At 52.4% G+C, this 13,881-nt stretch overlaps 6 protein-coding genes across 6 annotated transcripts; 4 read left to right on the forward strand and 2 right to left on the reverse strand.

The window, feature by feature from the left end:
- Positions 1-812: 812 nt before the first annotated feature.
- On the reverse strand, positions 813-3,658 carry COCSADRAFT_100727 (uncharacterized protein; the record flags this gene model as incomplete). The annotated part of the gene is made up of 5 exons (XM_007706376.1): positions 813-1,148; positions 1,201-2,091; positions 2,141-2,413; positions 2,608-3,369; positions 3,434-3,658. The coding sequence occupies 5 exons, from the start codon at positions 3,656-3,658 to the stop codon at positions 813-815; spliced, it is 2,487 nt and encodes an 828-aa protein (XP_007704566.1).
- A 194-nt stretch (positions 3,659-3,852) lies between these two features.
- Positions 3,853-4,953, forward strand: COCSADRAFT_40722 (uncharacterized protein). The gene is made up of 7 exons (XM_007706281.1): positions 3,853-3,998; positions 4,061-4,083; positions 4,137-4,170; positions 4,223-4,257; positions 4,322-4,348; positions 4,403-4,472; positions 4,526-4,953. Exons 1-7 carry the CDS (start codon positions 3,962-3,964, stop codon positions 4,588-4,590), a joined length of 291 nt encoding a protein of 96 aa, XP_007704471.1. The 5' UTR covers positions 3,853-3,961; the 3' UTR covers positions 4,591-4,953.
- A 319-nt stretch (positions 4,954-5,272) lies between these two features.
- Positions 5,273-6,255, forward strand: COCSADRAFT_126791 (uncharacterized protein). The gene is made up of 2 exons (XM_007706377.1): positions 5,273-5,641; positions 5,697-6,255. The coding sequence occupies exons 1-2, from the start codon at positions 5,611-5,613 to the stop codon at positions 6,017-6,019; spliced, it is 354 nt and encodes a 117-aa protein (XP_007704567.1). The 5' UTR covers positions 5,273-5,610; the 3' UTR covers positions 6,020-6,255.
- On the reverse strand, positions 6,255-8,590 carry COCSADRAFT_251062 (uncharacterized protein). The gene is made up of 2 exons (XM_007706378.1): positions 8,036-8,590; positions 6,255-7,986 (listed from the first exon to the last, which is right to left on the reverse strand). The coding sequence occupies exons 1-2, from the start codon at positions 8,421-8,423 to the stop codon at positions 6,365-6,367; spliced, it is 2,010 nt and encodes a 669-aa protein (XP_007704568.1). The 5' UTR covers positions 8,424-8,590; the 3' UTR covers positions 6,255-6,364.
- A 750-nt stretch (positions 8,591-9,340) lies between these two features.
- On the forward strand, positions 9,341-9,949 carry COCSADRAFT_101310 (uncharacterized protein; the record flags this gene model as incomplete). Its single annotated transcript, XM_007706379.1, has 2 exons — positions 9,341-9,377; positions 9,429-9,949. 2 exons carry the CDS (start codon positions 9,341-9,343, stop codon positions 9,947-9,949), a joined length of 558 nt encoding a protein of 185 aa, XP_007704569.1.
- A 1,714-nt stretch (positions 9,950-11,663) lies between these two features.
- COCSADRAFT_251085 (uncharacterized protein) lies at positions 11,664-13,698 on the forward strand. The gene is made up of 6 exons (XM_007706380.1): positions 11,664-11,732; positions 11,886-12,187; positions 12,300-12,404; positions 12,458-12,598; positions 12,659-13,430; positions 13,550-13,698. Exons 2-6 carry the CDS (start codon positions 11,988-11,990, stop codon positions 13,550-13,552), a joined length of 1,221 nt encoding a protein of 406 aa, XP_007704570.1. The 5' UTR covers positions 11,664-11,732; positions 11,886-11,987; the 3' UTR covers positions 13,553-13,698.
- Positions 13,699-13,881: the final 183 nt, after the last annotated feature.

Genomic DNA, 13,881 nt, shown 5'->3' on the forward strand with positions numbered 1-13,881 from the left:
AACGTAAGTCAAAGGCATAACTGTAGACATTCATGGAGAAGCATCCACAAACTTTAGAAATTATTTAATGAACTGGAAGAAGTCTAACTTGGCCATTTAGGGAACCTATAATTATATAACAACGGCTGGTTCAGATAACCTGCCTCAGGTTGGAGGACTACTTGACGGCTTTACAGACATAGCACCGATTGTCAGGTGCGATGCGAAATCCTCTAGGCCCAGAATAGTAGTGGTCAGTCAAAGAAGTAAAGGAGCCTTTGCCGAGAAATCAAGGCAGTGCACTTTCGGTTGTAAGAAAGGCTACGAAATAGTGGCGAGTCTTACTTATGATTCAAGTGAAGATAACCATAGCAGGGCTCTCGTGTGCTGTAATCTTGTACGCTGCGTGGTTAGCAGGGACCGTTGTGGCGAGCCGATTGTTGGCTGATCAACCTTCAATGGCTAGAGATCAATGAGGAGAGCCACTAGAAATCGCTCAGCACAGTGGCATAGATGTCAGTTTTCATGAGCAGCAAACTACGTCAGATCTGCATGATCGATAAACGTCCCGTTTGTGGCTTCCGTACTCTAGAAGCGGTCTGAAACGCGCTGTACTGGCCGTGCCCGTTGATACGCACCGCTAGGCATATATCCTGTGGAGGCTTAGAAACCGACGGTCTAGATATAGCGTTCATACGCAGTGTGGTCATAGCACACTACTACTTTAAGTATACTGCGGCCAAGGGCGACCCAACTTCCGTAACCGGGAAGCAAGGGGTGGCCTTCAGGCCAACATGTGTTGCGCACATAATTCCTACCGGACATGTTTGTGCTCAATCGTCTAGATCATCGGTGCCTGCAACGTTAAACTTCTTGCGACCGCCTTCTGTAAGGCGTTGGAGCGCGACCTTGTTGGCTTGTGCTCCAACCTTCTGCTGCATCTTCTCGAGTTCCTTTTCAGGATCATCAGATTCGGCCTCAGCAAATGCAAGGACTAAACGACGACCCAACAAGTGAGTGTTCTTCAAGGCGTTCATGGCGTTGACGGCATCGCGTTTCGTAGTAAACTCTGCGAAACCGAAACCACGCGATGATGCATCGAACTTCTTGGGCACCCTCACAGACCGAAGTTGGCCGTAAGGAGCAAATAGAGCACGAACTTCCTTTTTCTGTAACTTATGTTAGCATACACCTGGTCAAGAGGAGGGCTAGAAGTCTTACACTCGCTTCGAAGGGCAAGTTCTTGATGATGATCTTGGTGCTTGCCGCCTTGTTTGCTGCATCTTCGTTACGACGCTCTTCAGCAGCATCCGCGCCACGGTGGGAAGCCTTTATCTGTAGCTTATGTCCCTCCAAGTCGTATCCGTCCATCGCCCGCAGAGCCGCCGTCGCAGTCTCAGGGCTATTGAACTCAACAAAACCAAAACCCATCGACAGAACGCCTCGCTTAGGATCAACTTTTGTCTTTACCTTGGCGCTACGGAAGCCTGATAGAGGTTTGAATGCCTCGATAAGGCGCTCTGTTGATGTGGAAAAGTTGAGGTTCCGCACATATAGAGTAGCGGTGTTTGTCGCTTCCGGTTCTGGAATGTCCACCAGCAAATCGGTGGCGCTGAGCTTTGTACCAGGCTGCGTTGAAGTTGGCACTGAGGCTGATGGGGTGGTTTGTACAAAGTTCGTCGCTACGCCTTCCTTGAACAAATCCTTTGGTGCTTTCTCGAGGTATAAAATCGAGTCTTTCATCTTTCGGTATGACAGGGACATGAACGCAGACTTTGCTTGCGCAACGTTGGCAAATTCGACAATTGCCGTCATGCCTGTTGGTGGCATCAAGAACTTGTTCACAGTGCCGTGCTCCTCGAACAGCTTGCGGAGCTCATCAGCTGTCACACCGTGAGGAATGTTCTTAACAAGGATAGCAAGATCACCCTTTGCACTCCTTTGAAAAGCTTCAAGGTCAACGCCGTGCTGTGCAAAGTATGATTTTGTCTCCTGAATGATATGGGTCTCGGCGTGTGCCTGCTTGACTGCTGCATCTGACGACGTAGGGTCAAGCAGCTCAGCTTTACTAATACCCATGCAATCCGCAACAGTAGACATAACCGCATCAGCCTAGAGACATGTGAGCATATTTCCTCCAGACACGATGGAGCGAACTGACATTCATGTAGAGCGAGTTCCAGTTGAAAACTGCCTTGGCAGCACTCTGCTTTCTCCTAATCTCTTTCTGCTTCTTCAAAGGCAACTTAGATATCTCGTATTCATCCAACTTGGTGTCTTTCTTTGCTTTAGCAGAAATGATATGAAGAAGGCGGCCCTGAAAGATGGTGTTGTCGTTGTCGAGATATGCTTCGACTGCGTCGTTCGGGTTTTGAAATTGAACAAATGCGAAGCCTTTGCCTTTGCTATCAGCTTTCTTCAAGGGCACATGCACCTGCAATGGTCAGCAAAGATACGTCGACATAATCTGAAGAATTGACGAAGAAGTTTCCCTGCTATCAGAAAGAAAGTACATCTACTAAAATGCTTTCGAGAGATCACCTCAAATGCCGAAGCATCAGTTGTCCCTATCTCAGAAATCATCATTGCACGGGGTGCGTAGTGGAAAAGAAAGAGATGACTGCTTACTTCTTCAAGAGCTCCGTGCTTAGAGAATTGCTCTCGGATCTCATCTTCTGTCACTTCGTAATGTAGATTTCGAAGATACAGACGACCAGTCTCGCGAATCTTGTCTTCTTCGTCAGGCGCAGCAGTCTCAGGCTGTTCCGCCATTGGTTGTGGGGGCTCTGGCTGCGCCTCCACTGGCTCGGCTGAGTCTTCTGCAGCTCTAGGAGGCTGTGGTGCTGGCGCTTGGGAAGCTGGTACGTTTGACACAGGTACTTCGTCATCTTCGACTAGTTCCAGGACTCTGTTTGTCCTTGAGCGTAGCCAATCCATGTCCGAAACAGGCCCCGGCTCAGCAGTTGGCACTTCCTGTACGTCTTCCATCGCTTCGCCAGTATCTACCGCTGCATCTACAGGATCCTTTGTAGACTCTTCAGTAGAAGATGGCTGCGCTGGGGCAGGCGTGGCTGTAGTTTCTGCCGCAACCTTGGGCTTCTTCGAAATGACTTGATATTCGTCATCGCTCTCCTCTTCTGGCACAGCAATCTCTGGGACGACAGTATCCTCAGCAGCATTTGCCTCATCTACATGGCTCTCGCCATTTGCCCAAATCTTCGTTTTGGAAGGCGGCTGGTAGACCTCGAGAAACTCCTTGAGCTTGGGATCCTGTTCAGCCTCGTCTCGTTTGCGCTTGAGTTCGTTTTCTTGCCGCAGTGGCGGTTTGTACTCGTCATTGATAGAGGCGCTCTTCTCCAGCTTCTGCTGTCGTCGCGACTTGGGTAGTTCCTTGTCGGCAATCTGTGCAAATTAGCCCCGCTTGTCGCCGCCGTCAAGATGAGAATGTACATACTGGGCGCGCAATCTCAACATAGATCTTTGTGAGTTTGATAAAGGTCTTGTTGAAGTACTTGACCGCCTTGGCAGCATCTTCTGGTGTCTTGTAGCCTACGTAGCCTATCCGTCGATGCGGAAAGAACTTGACGTCTGTGATGGGGTATTTGGCAAAATGCTTGCGCACGTCATCTTCGGTGAACTTGGGAGGCAGGCCGCGGACGAAGATGCGTGAAGACTCCATGCTACCGAAGTCTGTGTACGCTTTGGCCTGCTCAAAGCTTGGTGTGCTGGAAGCGGATGCAACAAATTTCAGTTAAAAGTTCGCGTCCAGAAAAAAAGTCTTAATACTCATTTCTGCGCTAGCGCACTAGCGCGCATATGGGAGCTCGGGCCAACGGCTTATGGCTGCGCGAGTGCCTACTCAAACACTAACACACGCCTTGCAACCTGAGCATAGCCTCACTCTCGTCCATTATAAGACTACACCTCTCTCCAAAAGACCAATATATTAACTACTACTTGTGTAATACCTTGAATCAGCACCATGGCAAGCGAAAAGTCAGATACCCAGAAGCAGGATGGTAAGGCCCCTTTTGTTTATGCCGGGTAGTTTTGCCAAAGCACAAACTGATATCATTGGCAGCCCAGATTAAGTCGGCGGATATGGTACGGAACATCCGGGATTATTCTCTGGGGCTCTCCTAACATATGTGTGACAGAGCGAAGAGATGCAGCAAGAGGCTATTGAAGTCGGTGAGTTATCTCCACACTGCGTGAGGCCGACAGAACAGCTGACATCGGGCAGCGCAATCGGCAATGGAGCAGTTCACTATTGAGAAGGTGAGCCGCACTACTCATCCGACCTGGGGTCATGACTGGGTCTTAAACTAACAGCTGGTGTTAGGACATTGCTCAGTACATCAAGAAGGAGGTGAGAAACATGGCCCTCGATGACTGTCATAAGCGCCCGCTAACGCCCAGGTAGTTTGACAGCAGGAAGGGCGCCACATGGCACTGCATCGTAGGCCGCAACTTTGGAAGCTTCGTTACTCATGGTAATTTTTCTTCTTGACCTTGTAATAACCAGTATCATCTGACCTCGCATCAGAGACGAAGCACTTCATCTACTTTTACCTCGGTCACTGCGCAATCTTACTCTTCAAGACACAGTAGATGCATCATCCCGGAGTGGGGTCCATTGTCTATCTACGAGCCATGTCATCTCTCATTGCGAAAGAATGCCTCATGGTCCAGGAGTGAAGAAGGCCGTCTCGTTTCAAGCTGGGACTCGGAGTGGTGCTTGACTGGTCTTTGCTGTATGTATAAGAAGACTGTATATTTTTCTCGGCATGTGACTGTTGTCTTTTCAACAGGACTCGGGGACTTTCTGCGATTCAATGGCGTCCTACCACCCAGACACGATGAGATCACCGCATCCCAATCCTACGACTGCGACGATTCTCCTTCTTTGCATCTTGATGACTTTGGAGGTCAACCTAGTGATATCATAATGAAACGATTGTGCTCTTGTTGTAATGTATTGACCATGATATGGAATGTGAAGTATAATCACGTGACTGATAACTATTGTCAGACATGATTGGGCAATTCACTAGAACGTAAGGCCATTTGAGAACAAAGCTCAGGTCTTGGAGTTTGTGATCTCCACATAGACCAACACGAAGAGTGCCAGATCTACAAGTGTAGGTAATGTGATCCAACATAAATTCGGTACAGGTCATCCTGCATTTCCCCAGATACCCAGTGGCGCGGCGAACTCGGCCGCTAGTACCAGTCGAGAAAATGTCTGCCCAGTGTGGCTGAGTAGCCTTTGATGACGCAGACCAGCTCGGCGCCAACACCTCCACGAATCCGTTGACCAGCACCACAGCATCACCCGACTTCTCAACACTTCACTTCTAACCTCCAAATAACCTGCCGCATACTCTTCATCGGTTTCCACAGTACTATTGACTTAGCCAACGCGTACGGAAATTACCGTCCAACAGAAAGCAACGCGCTTACCGTAACCACCTGTTCGAAGCGCGAATCGCATCCCATCCAATTGAATCAACTCGACTCGACTCGACTCGGACTCCTTGGGAATACCACAACCGCCTTCAAACCCCGCGAAAACGACTACACCACCTACAACCCCACAGCGCTGCTACAGCGTCCCCATAATCCGCAACAATGTTCTTCTTCTTCACCTGCGGAACACACAGTACGTCTCCCCCCCCTCATGCATTTCGTTACGCAACTAACGCGAATGAAATTAGCCTTCACCTCTGAGCTCAAAGGCGCCGGGCACATCAAGGTACAATGCCAAAACTGCGGCAACTTTAGAACGGGCGTCATGAAGCGCTGGGAGTGGTTTACGTTTTGCTTCATACCCGTTATCCCGTTTTCGCTCAAGCCCTACAAGGAGGTCGGCTGCGAGACTTGCCACTTTTGGCAGGATATCAAGTATCGGCCGGATGTGCTGCAGCAGATGGATCAGGGCCCGGGTCAGGGCCAGGGGGGGCCGGCGATTATGATGGGCGGGAATGGTGGGGGGCAGGGGCCTCCTCCGCCGCCGCAGGGCGTGCCGCAGTATAAGTAAGGAGGGGGTGGGTTGAGGATGTTCTGGGGTGGTTACGTTGGAGCGTGGAGTAACGCATGATACCAGTTGAGGGGGGTGTGGATGAAAGAGAGAGAGAGAAGGGAGAAAGGACCGTTATGATATCCCAAGGTCATTCTTTGGAATGCTTTTAAATTCCGGGACGGGGCGTATAGCGTTTGTTCACCATCCTGATACCACGCATGTTTTTCTTGTCATATCCTTTTTTTTTTTTTTTTTTTTACCAAACACACCTGGATAATACCATAATCTTTCATTTGCACCTCTAAGAATACTAGTCATGATCTTTTCTCTGCTCAAGAAAATGTGCTTAAATGTACAGCTCACTTAAACAATGTACAATATCTCCTCTTCATCCAAGGGAAGCTCGGATGCATCGAGATGCACGTCTCGCGCTTGCATCTTCAAATATCCAAACCGCTCGTACGTAGTTTGCTCCCTTTTCTCTGCTGTCTTCCGCAGCAGCAAACAATCAAACTTGGTGAAATTATAGTCTTCCGAGTAGTACTGCGCCATGACGACCGTCCTAATACGCATCTCTAGACCCAGCATCTTGCTCTGCGGCCTCGTCGGGTCAAACTCGGGTACCTTGCAATCGAGATTAACAGCGGCCCCAACACCGTCCTGGCTCCAAGCAGGACCCTCTAGATCAACATACGGCACCATGTTCTGACGTGGATATGTAAGTGGCAGCCACGGCTCTTGCGCTGCCTTGGAGAAACAGCGAGCTCTCAGCGTGAGACTGGCAGATGCTATTTCTCCAAAGGCGTCAGCGTTCACTGGCTGTACCTCTACTGCGATGCACGTAGCGAGGGCGCGGAAAGACTTGTTGTTGGCCTGGCTGTCCCAATATATGTCGCCTACAACAGAGGCCCAGGACCAGGATGGCGCACGCCATATTTGGGGCCGCCGGCGAATTCCACTATAACGCATCCATAGCAGATCCGATATCACTGTGTTTTCCCATAGACCGGCTAGATAGCGGGATTTGGTGTAAATAGAAAACATCTTGCTTATACCTTGCAAGGCGGGGAATACATCCTTTTCATACGTAAGGCGTTGTTGAGTGTATTGCTCGATGATCGTGTGCCATGTTTTCGAGCTATCTGAGTGGTCGTCGCCATTGGTGACATGCAGCTTGTCGTTCAGCCAGGAAAGACTGCACATATTTGAGAGTAAGGCGAAGGGGGGTGGGATGGAGCACTCGCAATCATTCTTGGTCTTGCAATCCCAGACGAGCTCTTCGTGCGTAAAATACAGGACCCGTGGAGAAAGCAGTCGTTCTTGTAGTGTCCATCCACGAGGTACCAAGGGCGCTCTGCCTTCGACCCAGCTGGCGTTCTTTAATCTTGGCCGGACGTAGAGGTCTAGCTTGGAACCTTTTTCGTCCGGATATGAGAGGCGGAAGAGAGAGCGTTTGGCGCCGTGGCGGAAACAGCCACCTGATGCATCTCGAGATGCTGTAGCAGCGAGTGTAATGTAAGCCCCGGAATAGATTTGAGCCATTTTGCTTCCTTCGCGGCGCCAGTCATCGACATCGTCTTGGATAATGCACAGCGAGTCGATCCAGAGATACTTTAAGCCAAGGCGGTAGGCAAAGGACACGGCATGTCGGAATGTGAGAGGGAGCCGGCTCCACTTGATTTGTTGCTTGTGGAGCGACAGATTAGATGTAGTCGTCCTGATGATATGTTTCTTGCCCCAGCAATGACTTAGACAGGCATAGGGCTCGGTTTCTCCATTACTTTCATGAAGCTTTATATTCTGTGGTCCTTGGATAAGGACAACACGAGATGGCAGAGGTGAAGTAGTGCGCCTACACGATTGATGTGTCTCGTCACAAGCCCGTAGCCAGGATAGCGTGCGCTTGATGGCATGACTGGATCCAGAGTATGATGCAACTTCAAGTTCTGGGGGAAAATACGGTATCTCCCAAGGATTTTGTTGCACTAAGGAAATCAGCATCCGTCACCACGCTACGATTACGTTTGGACGTACTGTGCGGAGAGTACACATCATAACCATAGCGCCAATCTGATGTGGCCAAGATTCGTGAATGCTCCATTTTGAACCGCATACTTCCAATGGGACTCGACTGTTCAGGAGACTCTATTGTATATTCAATCAAAGTTGCAACGGCACATAGAACCATGCAGCCAGCACAACCTCCTTTAGCAGACGACGACCACTCGTCGATTCGAAATTCTACACCTTCGGTCGGCCACACAAAGTTGTTGCATAAGGTGCATTTTTTTGCCTTTGCATATGCATCTTTGATCTTCTTTCCACGCGATCCGTCTTTTGAATTGCTGTCTGTGGCCCACCACTGGGGCGGTCTCCACAGAGGTGGTCTCCACGGTGGCAGAAGTGGATCCCAAGACGACATGGTGTTATCGATCAAGTGGGAACTCGCTCGCCTTGGTTGTACAGAAACAGAGAGGAACAGAGAGTGGATTGATACGAATACGCCAGGAAGCCGATAAGGACGGACACAGGGTCATTTTGAGTTGTTGAGAAAGTACGTGACTGGAGAAAGAGAAAGTGGGTCATTGAGAAGGTGAAATTTACAGCTTCTGAAAATTGGGGGCCAAAAGCCATATGTGCTGAGGCGGAGAAATCTCCTGCTCAAAGAAAGGTTGGGTCTCAGTGGTCCTGTGTTAGATGGAGGTAGTCCAGACTGGTGATGAGAAGCAACCGAGGTATCAGCCTTGCAGTACATGTTAGTCTGTAGTACTGGAGGCTACTGACATCAGAGCGATGTGCATTGCGCCAGGCCTACAGTCAGGTAAATGCATCACATTTTCACAACTTCCCAAGAGCTGGAGCAGCAATGAAGGAGAAGGCATGAGTTTGCAAGCCACCAAGGATAGACATAGTATAGGATGAGTGTATGTGAGGTGAGGGTTGAGGTTACGGCGCACCATCGGAAAGATAGCAGCGTTCGTGGCACGTGCGCCTGCTTTCTCCGTGAGGGGCCCGCGGCAGTAACTACCGTGGAGGAGTCGAAATGTTTGTCGGCTACGAGGCCAAGCTTGAGTGCAGAGACATTTTGGCCGAATTTGAAACAGAGGGTCTCCGGCCTTGAGAGAGACGCCCGGCCCCGTCGCGCAGGACGGTGCCGGCAGTGTCGAGGGGGCCCCGTTGAGCGGGGACCCGAAGACGAGTGGCAGAAGTCGATGCCCGTTGCAGTGGTGGATGAATATGGAGCAATTGAAATATAAAGACCAAAGGGTACAAACAAGATGCAAGTACAACATTGAAATCCTCATCCCAAAGCAATTGAACCAGAGCACAGAAGTCATCATGTTTGAGAAGAAAGAACTCCAGCCTACATTTGAGGGTATGTCGTGTGTGCAGTGAGTGTGTGATGGGCATGGCTAACTGGGAACAGAGGTTATGGGCTGTCAATCGGCATGCTACGAATGGGCAGACAGCTACGACAGCAAGGACTGGGATCGTCTGCGCAAGTGCATTGCTCCGACTCTGAAGATCGACTACCGGTCCTTCTTGGACAAGATGTGGGAGGCCATGCCAGCGGATGAGTTTGTGACCATGGCCTCTGACCCTGCGGTGCTTGGCAACCCCCTCCTCAAGACACAGCACTTCATCGGCGGGACACGGTGGGAGAAGACGGCCGAGGATGAGATTACGGGGTACCACCAGCTGCGAGTGCCTCACCAGCGATATACGGATGAGTCGCGGACGACGGTGGCGGTCAAGGGCCACGCCCACAGCTTCAACACACACTGGTACAAGAAGATTGACGGCGAGTGGAAGTTTGCCGGGCTGAACCCGGACATTAGGTGGTACGAGTATGACTTTGACAAGGTGTTTGCAGAGGGCCGCGAGCAGTTGGGCGAGGCCAAGGCTGCTGCTGGCATCCCGGAGACGGCGCCTGGCCAGGCTGTGTAGATGGGCGAGGGGTGTGTGGTCTAGAGTGCATACGATACGATACAATACAATACAATTACAATACTACATATGTAATGGCGAGCGCCATGGTAGACGGGTGGATACAATGCGAATCATGATGAAATGCAATGGATGTGTGAGGTGGGCTCCTTGCTATGCTGATTGATGGGTGCATAGCCTGCATAGATACGAAATGCTGATGTGTACTACGTGTGTGTGGAGAGAGAGAGAGGGCGTACGGGATCCTTGGGCCAAGGCCAGGTCCCTGCCGACGAGGTTGCTAGATGCAGACATAGGAGGAGTAATAGGCGTGTACGTATACGTACGCACACTTGTGGAATGGATGGGCTGGATGGGCTGGATGGGCTGAATGGGTCCACCGACGGAGGGCGGCTGTGACATGTCTCTGTCAGCTTGGCTGGGAGAGAGGTGCAGCTGTTAGCCCCTGTGAGCGGTGAGGGGCATCGGCCATTTGGTGCAGAGGGACGGCGCTTTGCTTTGGCTGGGCCGGAAAGGCAACAGGGGAGGGGGAGTAGTAGGAGTAATGAGCATGTATGTATGTATATGTATGCAAGTAAGTAAGTTAGTATACTCTGTATCCACATCACATATGCACACAAAGGACGAGTGCACAGCGCACCGCCCCGCACTCGGCCATGTCTGTCCCATGGCGCTGCGCGTCATTGAGCAGTGGCAGCGGCGCAGCGGCCAGGGGTGGGCCCAACGACCAGCTCAGCTAAAGTCAGCAGTTGACGCACAGGAGATCGTTAATTCCGGCCTTGCCTGGGCGTGCAATGGCGTCGCAGCCAATCTGCGGCCTGGTAGAGGGCGTTGCAGCCGTGAGGGCCACCATCCTTGTATCGATCTCCAAAGCTTGTGTCTGCCCGATCGAGCAAATCGTGGCGCCATCCTCTGCTCTCACGCCCCCAGCTTCGTCTCTGCGCGTCGCTACCGAGCGCCGTAAACTTAGCGGATTCGCTCGGCAGCACATCATCTGCGCTCTCTGCTCTTTTACCCCACCCACCTTTCTTCTCACACACATCTTTCCCCCCCCTCCCCGACTCTCGTCGCCGTCTTCTTCTCTGCTTCCCTTGCGTTCTGGTGTTTGGATTCGACCTGTTTCTCCCGTCCGCCTCCGTCCTCTGTGTCCTTGAGTCTTTGCTGCAGGTAAGCCCCCCCCCCCAAACAGCACAATTTTCATCTCTCGCCTTGGCACGCCCCAACTGTGCCTGCTGCATATCGACAATGCACGCAGAATTGTTCGCACGCAATTGCCAGCGCTGCCTTGTGTGTGTGCGCATCGAGCCCGCTGACGTCGTCGGTCTGCACGGACTCGTTCGCATCGCAAACCAGCCCGCTGCCCGTTGACGGCCCAGTTGTGAGCGCAATTGCCTCGTCGTCGTCGTCGTCGCCCCCCCGCTGCCGCCGTTGGGGTCGCGGTCGTGGTCATGGTGTCGTGACCCAACCAACGAGACGAGCCTCATGCCCGCCCCCGCCCCCCCATGTCATCCATCGCGTCGGGCCATCCTGCACACGGTACTGACTGGCCCGCACAGATTGCAATTCGAGCCTCCTCACGGTCACTCATTCACTGCCATCACCCGCACAGTCCCTGGTGCTCGATCCCGAGTTACTGTCGCCGCTTGTTCCGAGTGTCTCTTAGCTTACTAGGCTCCTTCCTTGGCCGAGCTGCCTTTGCGCCTGAGCCCGACGTCAGCGCCCACTTCACACCTTCACAGGCTACGTTTCCCTTACTGCGACACCAGGAGCATCGTTCCCAGTGGTGAGTGTGTGCGCGCCTAGGGCCCTTGCCCTGCCCGACCCGACCCTGCCCTACTCTGCCCTGCCCTGCCTGGCCTTGCACTCACCTCGCTCCCGCTGCCTGGCTTACTTACTCGCCCATTCACCGACGCTAACCATTGCTTTTCGCGCGCAGACATATAAACGACTCCTACACTTCTCAATCATAATTAGAGCGCCTTACCCTTACTCCCCACCTCCGCTAGTCCATCCGACTACCCCGCTTGATCTATCCAGCATGTCTTTCAACAACGGTTACAACGACCAGTTCCAGGGCCCGCCCCAGGGTGACATGAACAACCCCACCCCACAGCCGGGCGACATGGGTCAGCCCATGGACACCTCCGGCAACGGCTTCCCACCCCAGGGCAATATGGGCCCTCCAGGCAGCGCTGGCGGCGACGGTCAAGGCCAGGGTGCCGGAAAGACGACTCTCTGGTGAGTCCACGCATGTGCCCCCACGCTGCGCCCGCCATGTGCAATGTGCCCAACGCTCGCCCCAGCGTCACACGGCATGCAGCAAAATAGGTTGATGCTAACAATGGCACAGGATGGGTGAGCTCGAGCCCTGGATTGACGAGAACTTCGTCCGCAGCATCTGGTACAACATGGGTGAGACAGTCAATGTCAAGATGATCCGTGACAAGTTCTCCGGGTAAGCATACAATCCCACTCTAGAAAGCCACCAGGCTAACTACCGCATAGCAGCAATGCTGGATATTGCTTCGTCGACTTTGCGAGCCCTGATGCTGCGGCCAAGGCTCTGAACCTCAACGGACAACTGATCCCAAACTCGAACCGTCCATTCAAGCTCAACTGGGCCTCTGGTGGCGGTCTCGCTGATAGGAGGCAAGTCATGTCCGGTCTCTCACATGTATACTGCGATGATCTCTAACACTAAAAGAATAGCCGCGACGAGCGTGGCCCCGAATTTAGCATCTTCGTAGGAGACTTGGGCCCTGAAGTTACCGAATTCGTCCTTGTCCAGTTGTTCCAGAACAAGTATCCCTCGACCAAGTCGGCAAAGATCATGTCGGACCCCATCAGTGGCATGTCCCGTGGTTATGGATTCGTGCGATTTGCCAGCGAGGAAGACCAGCAAAAGGCTCTGACTGAGATGCAAGGCGTTTACTGCGGCAACCGCCCCATGCGTATTTCTACTGCAACACCAAAGAACAAGAGCGGTGGTCCAGGCGGCCCCGGCGGAATGGGTATGCCCCAGGGTGCGGGCGGCCCAGGCATGGGCATGTACTCCATGGGTGCTCCCCCAATGGGTAACTACTATGGCGCTCCCCAGCCCATGAACCAGTTCACGGATCCCAACAACACTACCGTCTTCGTCGGCGGTCTCTCGGGCTATGTTACCGAGGACGAGCTACGCTCTTTCTTCCAAGGTTTCGGTGAAATCACCTATGTCAAGATTCCTCCAGGCAAGGGATGTGGCTTCGTCCAGTTCGTGCAGCGCCACGCCGCAGAGATGGCTATCAACCAGATGCAAGGTTACCCAATTGGCAACTCCCGCGTGCGTCTTAGCTGGGGTCGCTCTCAGAACAACTCTGGACCCGCCGGTACCCCATACCGCCCTGCGCCACCTCCACCAGTGCCCTTTGGCCCTGGAATGGGCATGCCCCCGCAACACCCCTACGGCGGTGGTGGCGGCGGTTACGGTCCTATGATGAAGGTAAGGCGACAGCACGCCTTGAGGGTTGGATAATGCAAACGCCTCCTCGGCAGTTGAGCATTCTCTCCTACCTCAACCTCCCCCTCTTTTTGCCGCTGCCAGTGCTAACTCTGTTACAGTAAGCGCATTCTTTCCCTCTGTATTGCTTGCACGGCGCTTCATTCGTGGTTCATCCCGTTGGCTTTACTGCAACGACCCCTTTCATGACTCGGCAATGACGATTTCGAGCGATTTGGTCTTTAGTTCTATAACGGGCGGTACTCTAAAAGTTCTCGACTTTCTCTGACGACACCATCTTGCTGGAGGGCCATAGAGGGGAGTCTTTGTATAACAGGCCATCCATTCTCCCACTCGGACTTTTCTTTCAGAGCGTGCTACTCTTCTTTCGGGAGCATCTATGGGATGTAGCTAGTCATGCATGGGTCGGGTGCTGCTTTCTGTCGAATGCCTT

Source organism: Bipolaris sorokiniana (assembly GCF_000338995.1).
Source record: "Bipolaris sorokiniana ND90Pr unplaced genomic scaffold COCSAscaffold_16, whole genome shotgun sequence".
NCBI classification, from domain to species: Eukaryota; Fungi; Ascomycota; class Dothideomycetes; order Pleosporales; family Pleosporaceae; genus Bipolaris; species Bipolaris sorokiniana.

Coding starts and splice junctions, on each gene's coding strand:
- COCSADRAFT_40722 (XM_007706281.1), top strand. CDS start 3,962: ATGGCAAGCGAAAAGTCAGATACCCAGAAGCAGGATG. Junction 4,171..4,222: donor GCAAGAGGCTATTGAAGTCG/GTGAGTTATCTC, acceptor GACATCGGGCAG/CGCAATCGGCAATGGAGCAG. Junction 4,349..4,402: donor CTCAGTACATCAAGAAGGAG/GTGAGAAACATG, acceptor ACGCCCAGGTAG/TTTGACAGCAGGAAGGGCGC.
- COCSADRAFT_251062 (XM_007706378.1), bottom strand. CDS start 8,423: ATGTCGTCTTGGGATCCACTTCTGCCACCGTGGAGACCACCTCTGTGG. Junction 7,987..8,035: donor TGATGTGTACTCTCCGCACA/GTACGTCCAAAC, acceptor TGATTTCCTTAG/TGCAACAAAATCCTTGGGAG.
- COCSADRAFT_251085 (XM_007706380.1), top strand. CDS start 11,988: ATGTCTTTCAACAACGGTTACAACGACCAGTTCCAGGGCCCGCCCCAG. Junction 12,405..12,457: donor ATCCGTGACAAGTTCTCCGG/GTAAGCATACAA, acceptor ACCGCATAGCAG/CAATGCTGGATATTGCTTCG. Junction 12,599..12,658: donor GGCGGTCTCGCTGATAGGAG/GCAAGTCATGTC, acceptor CTAAAAGAATAG/CCGCGACGAGCGTGGCCCCG.
- COCSADRAFT_126791 (XM_007706377.1), top strand. CDS start 5,611: ATGTTCTTCTTCTTCACCTGCGGAACACACA. Junction 5,642..5,696: donor CTTCACCTGCGGAACACACA/GTACGTCTCCCC, acceptor GAATGAAATTAG/CCTTCACCTCTGAGCTCAAA.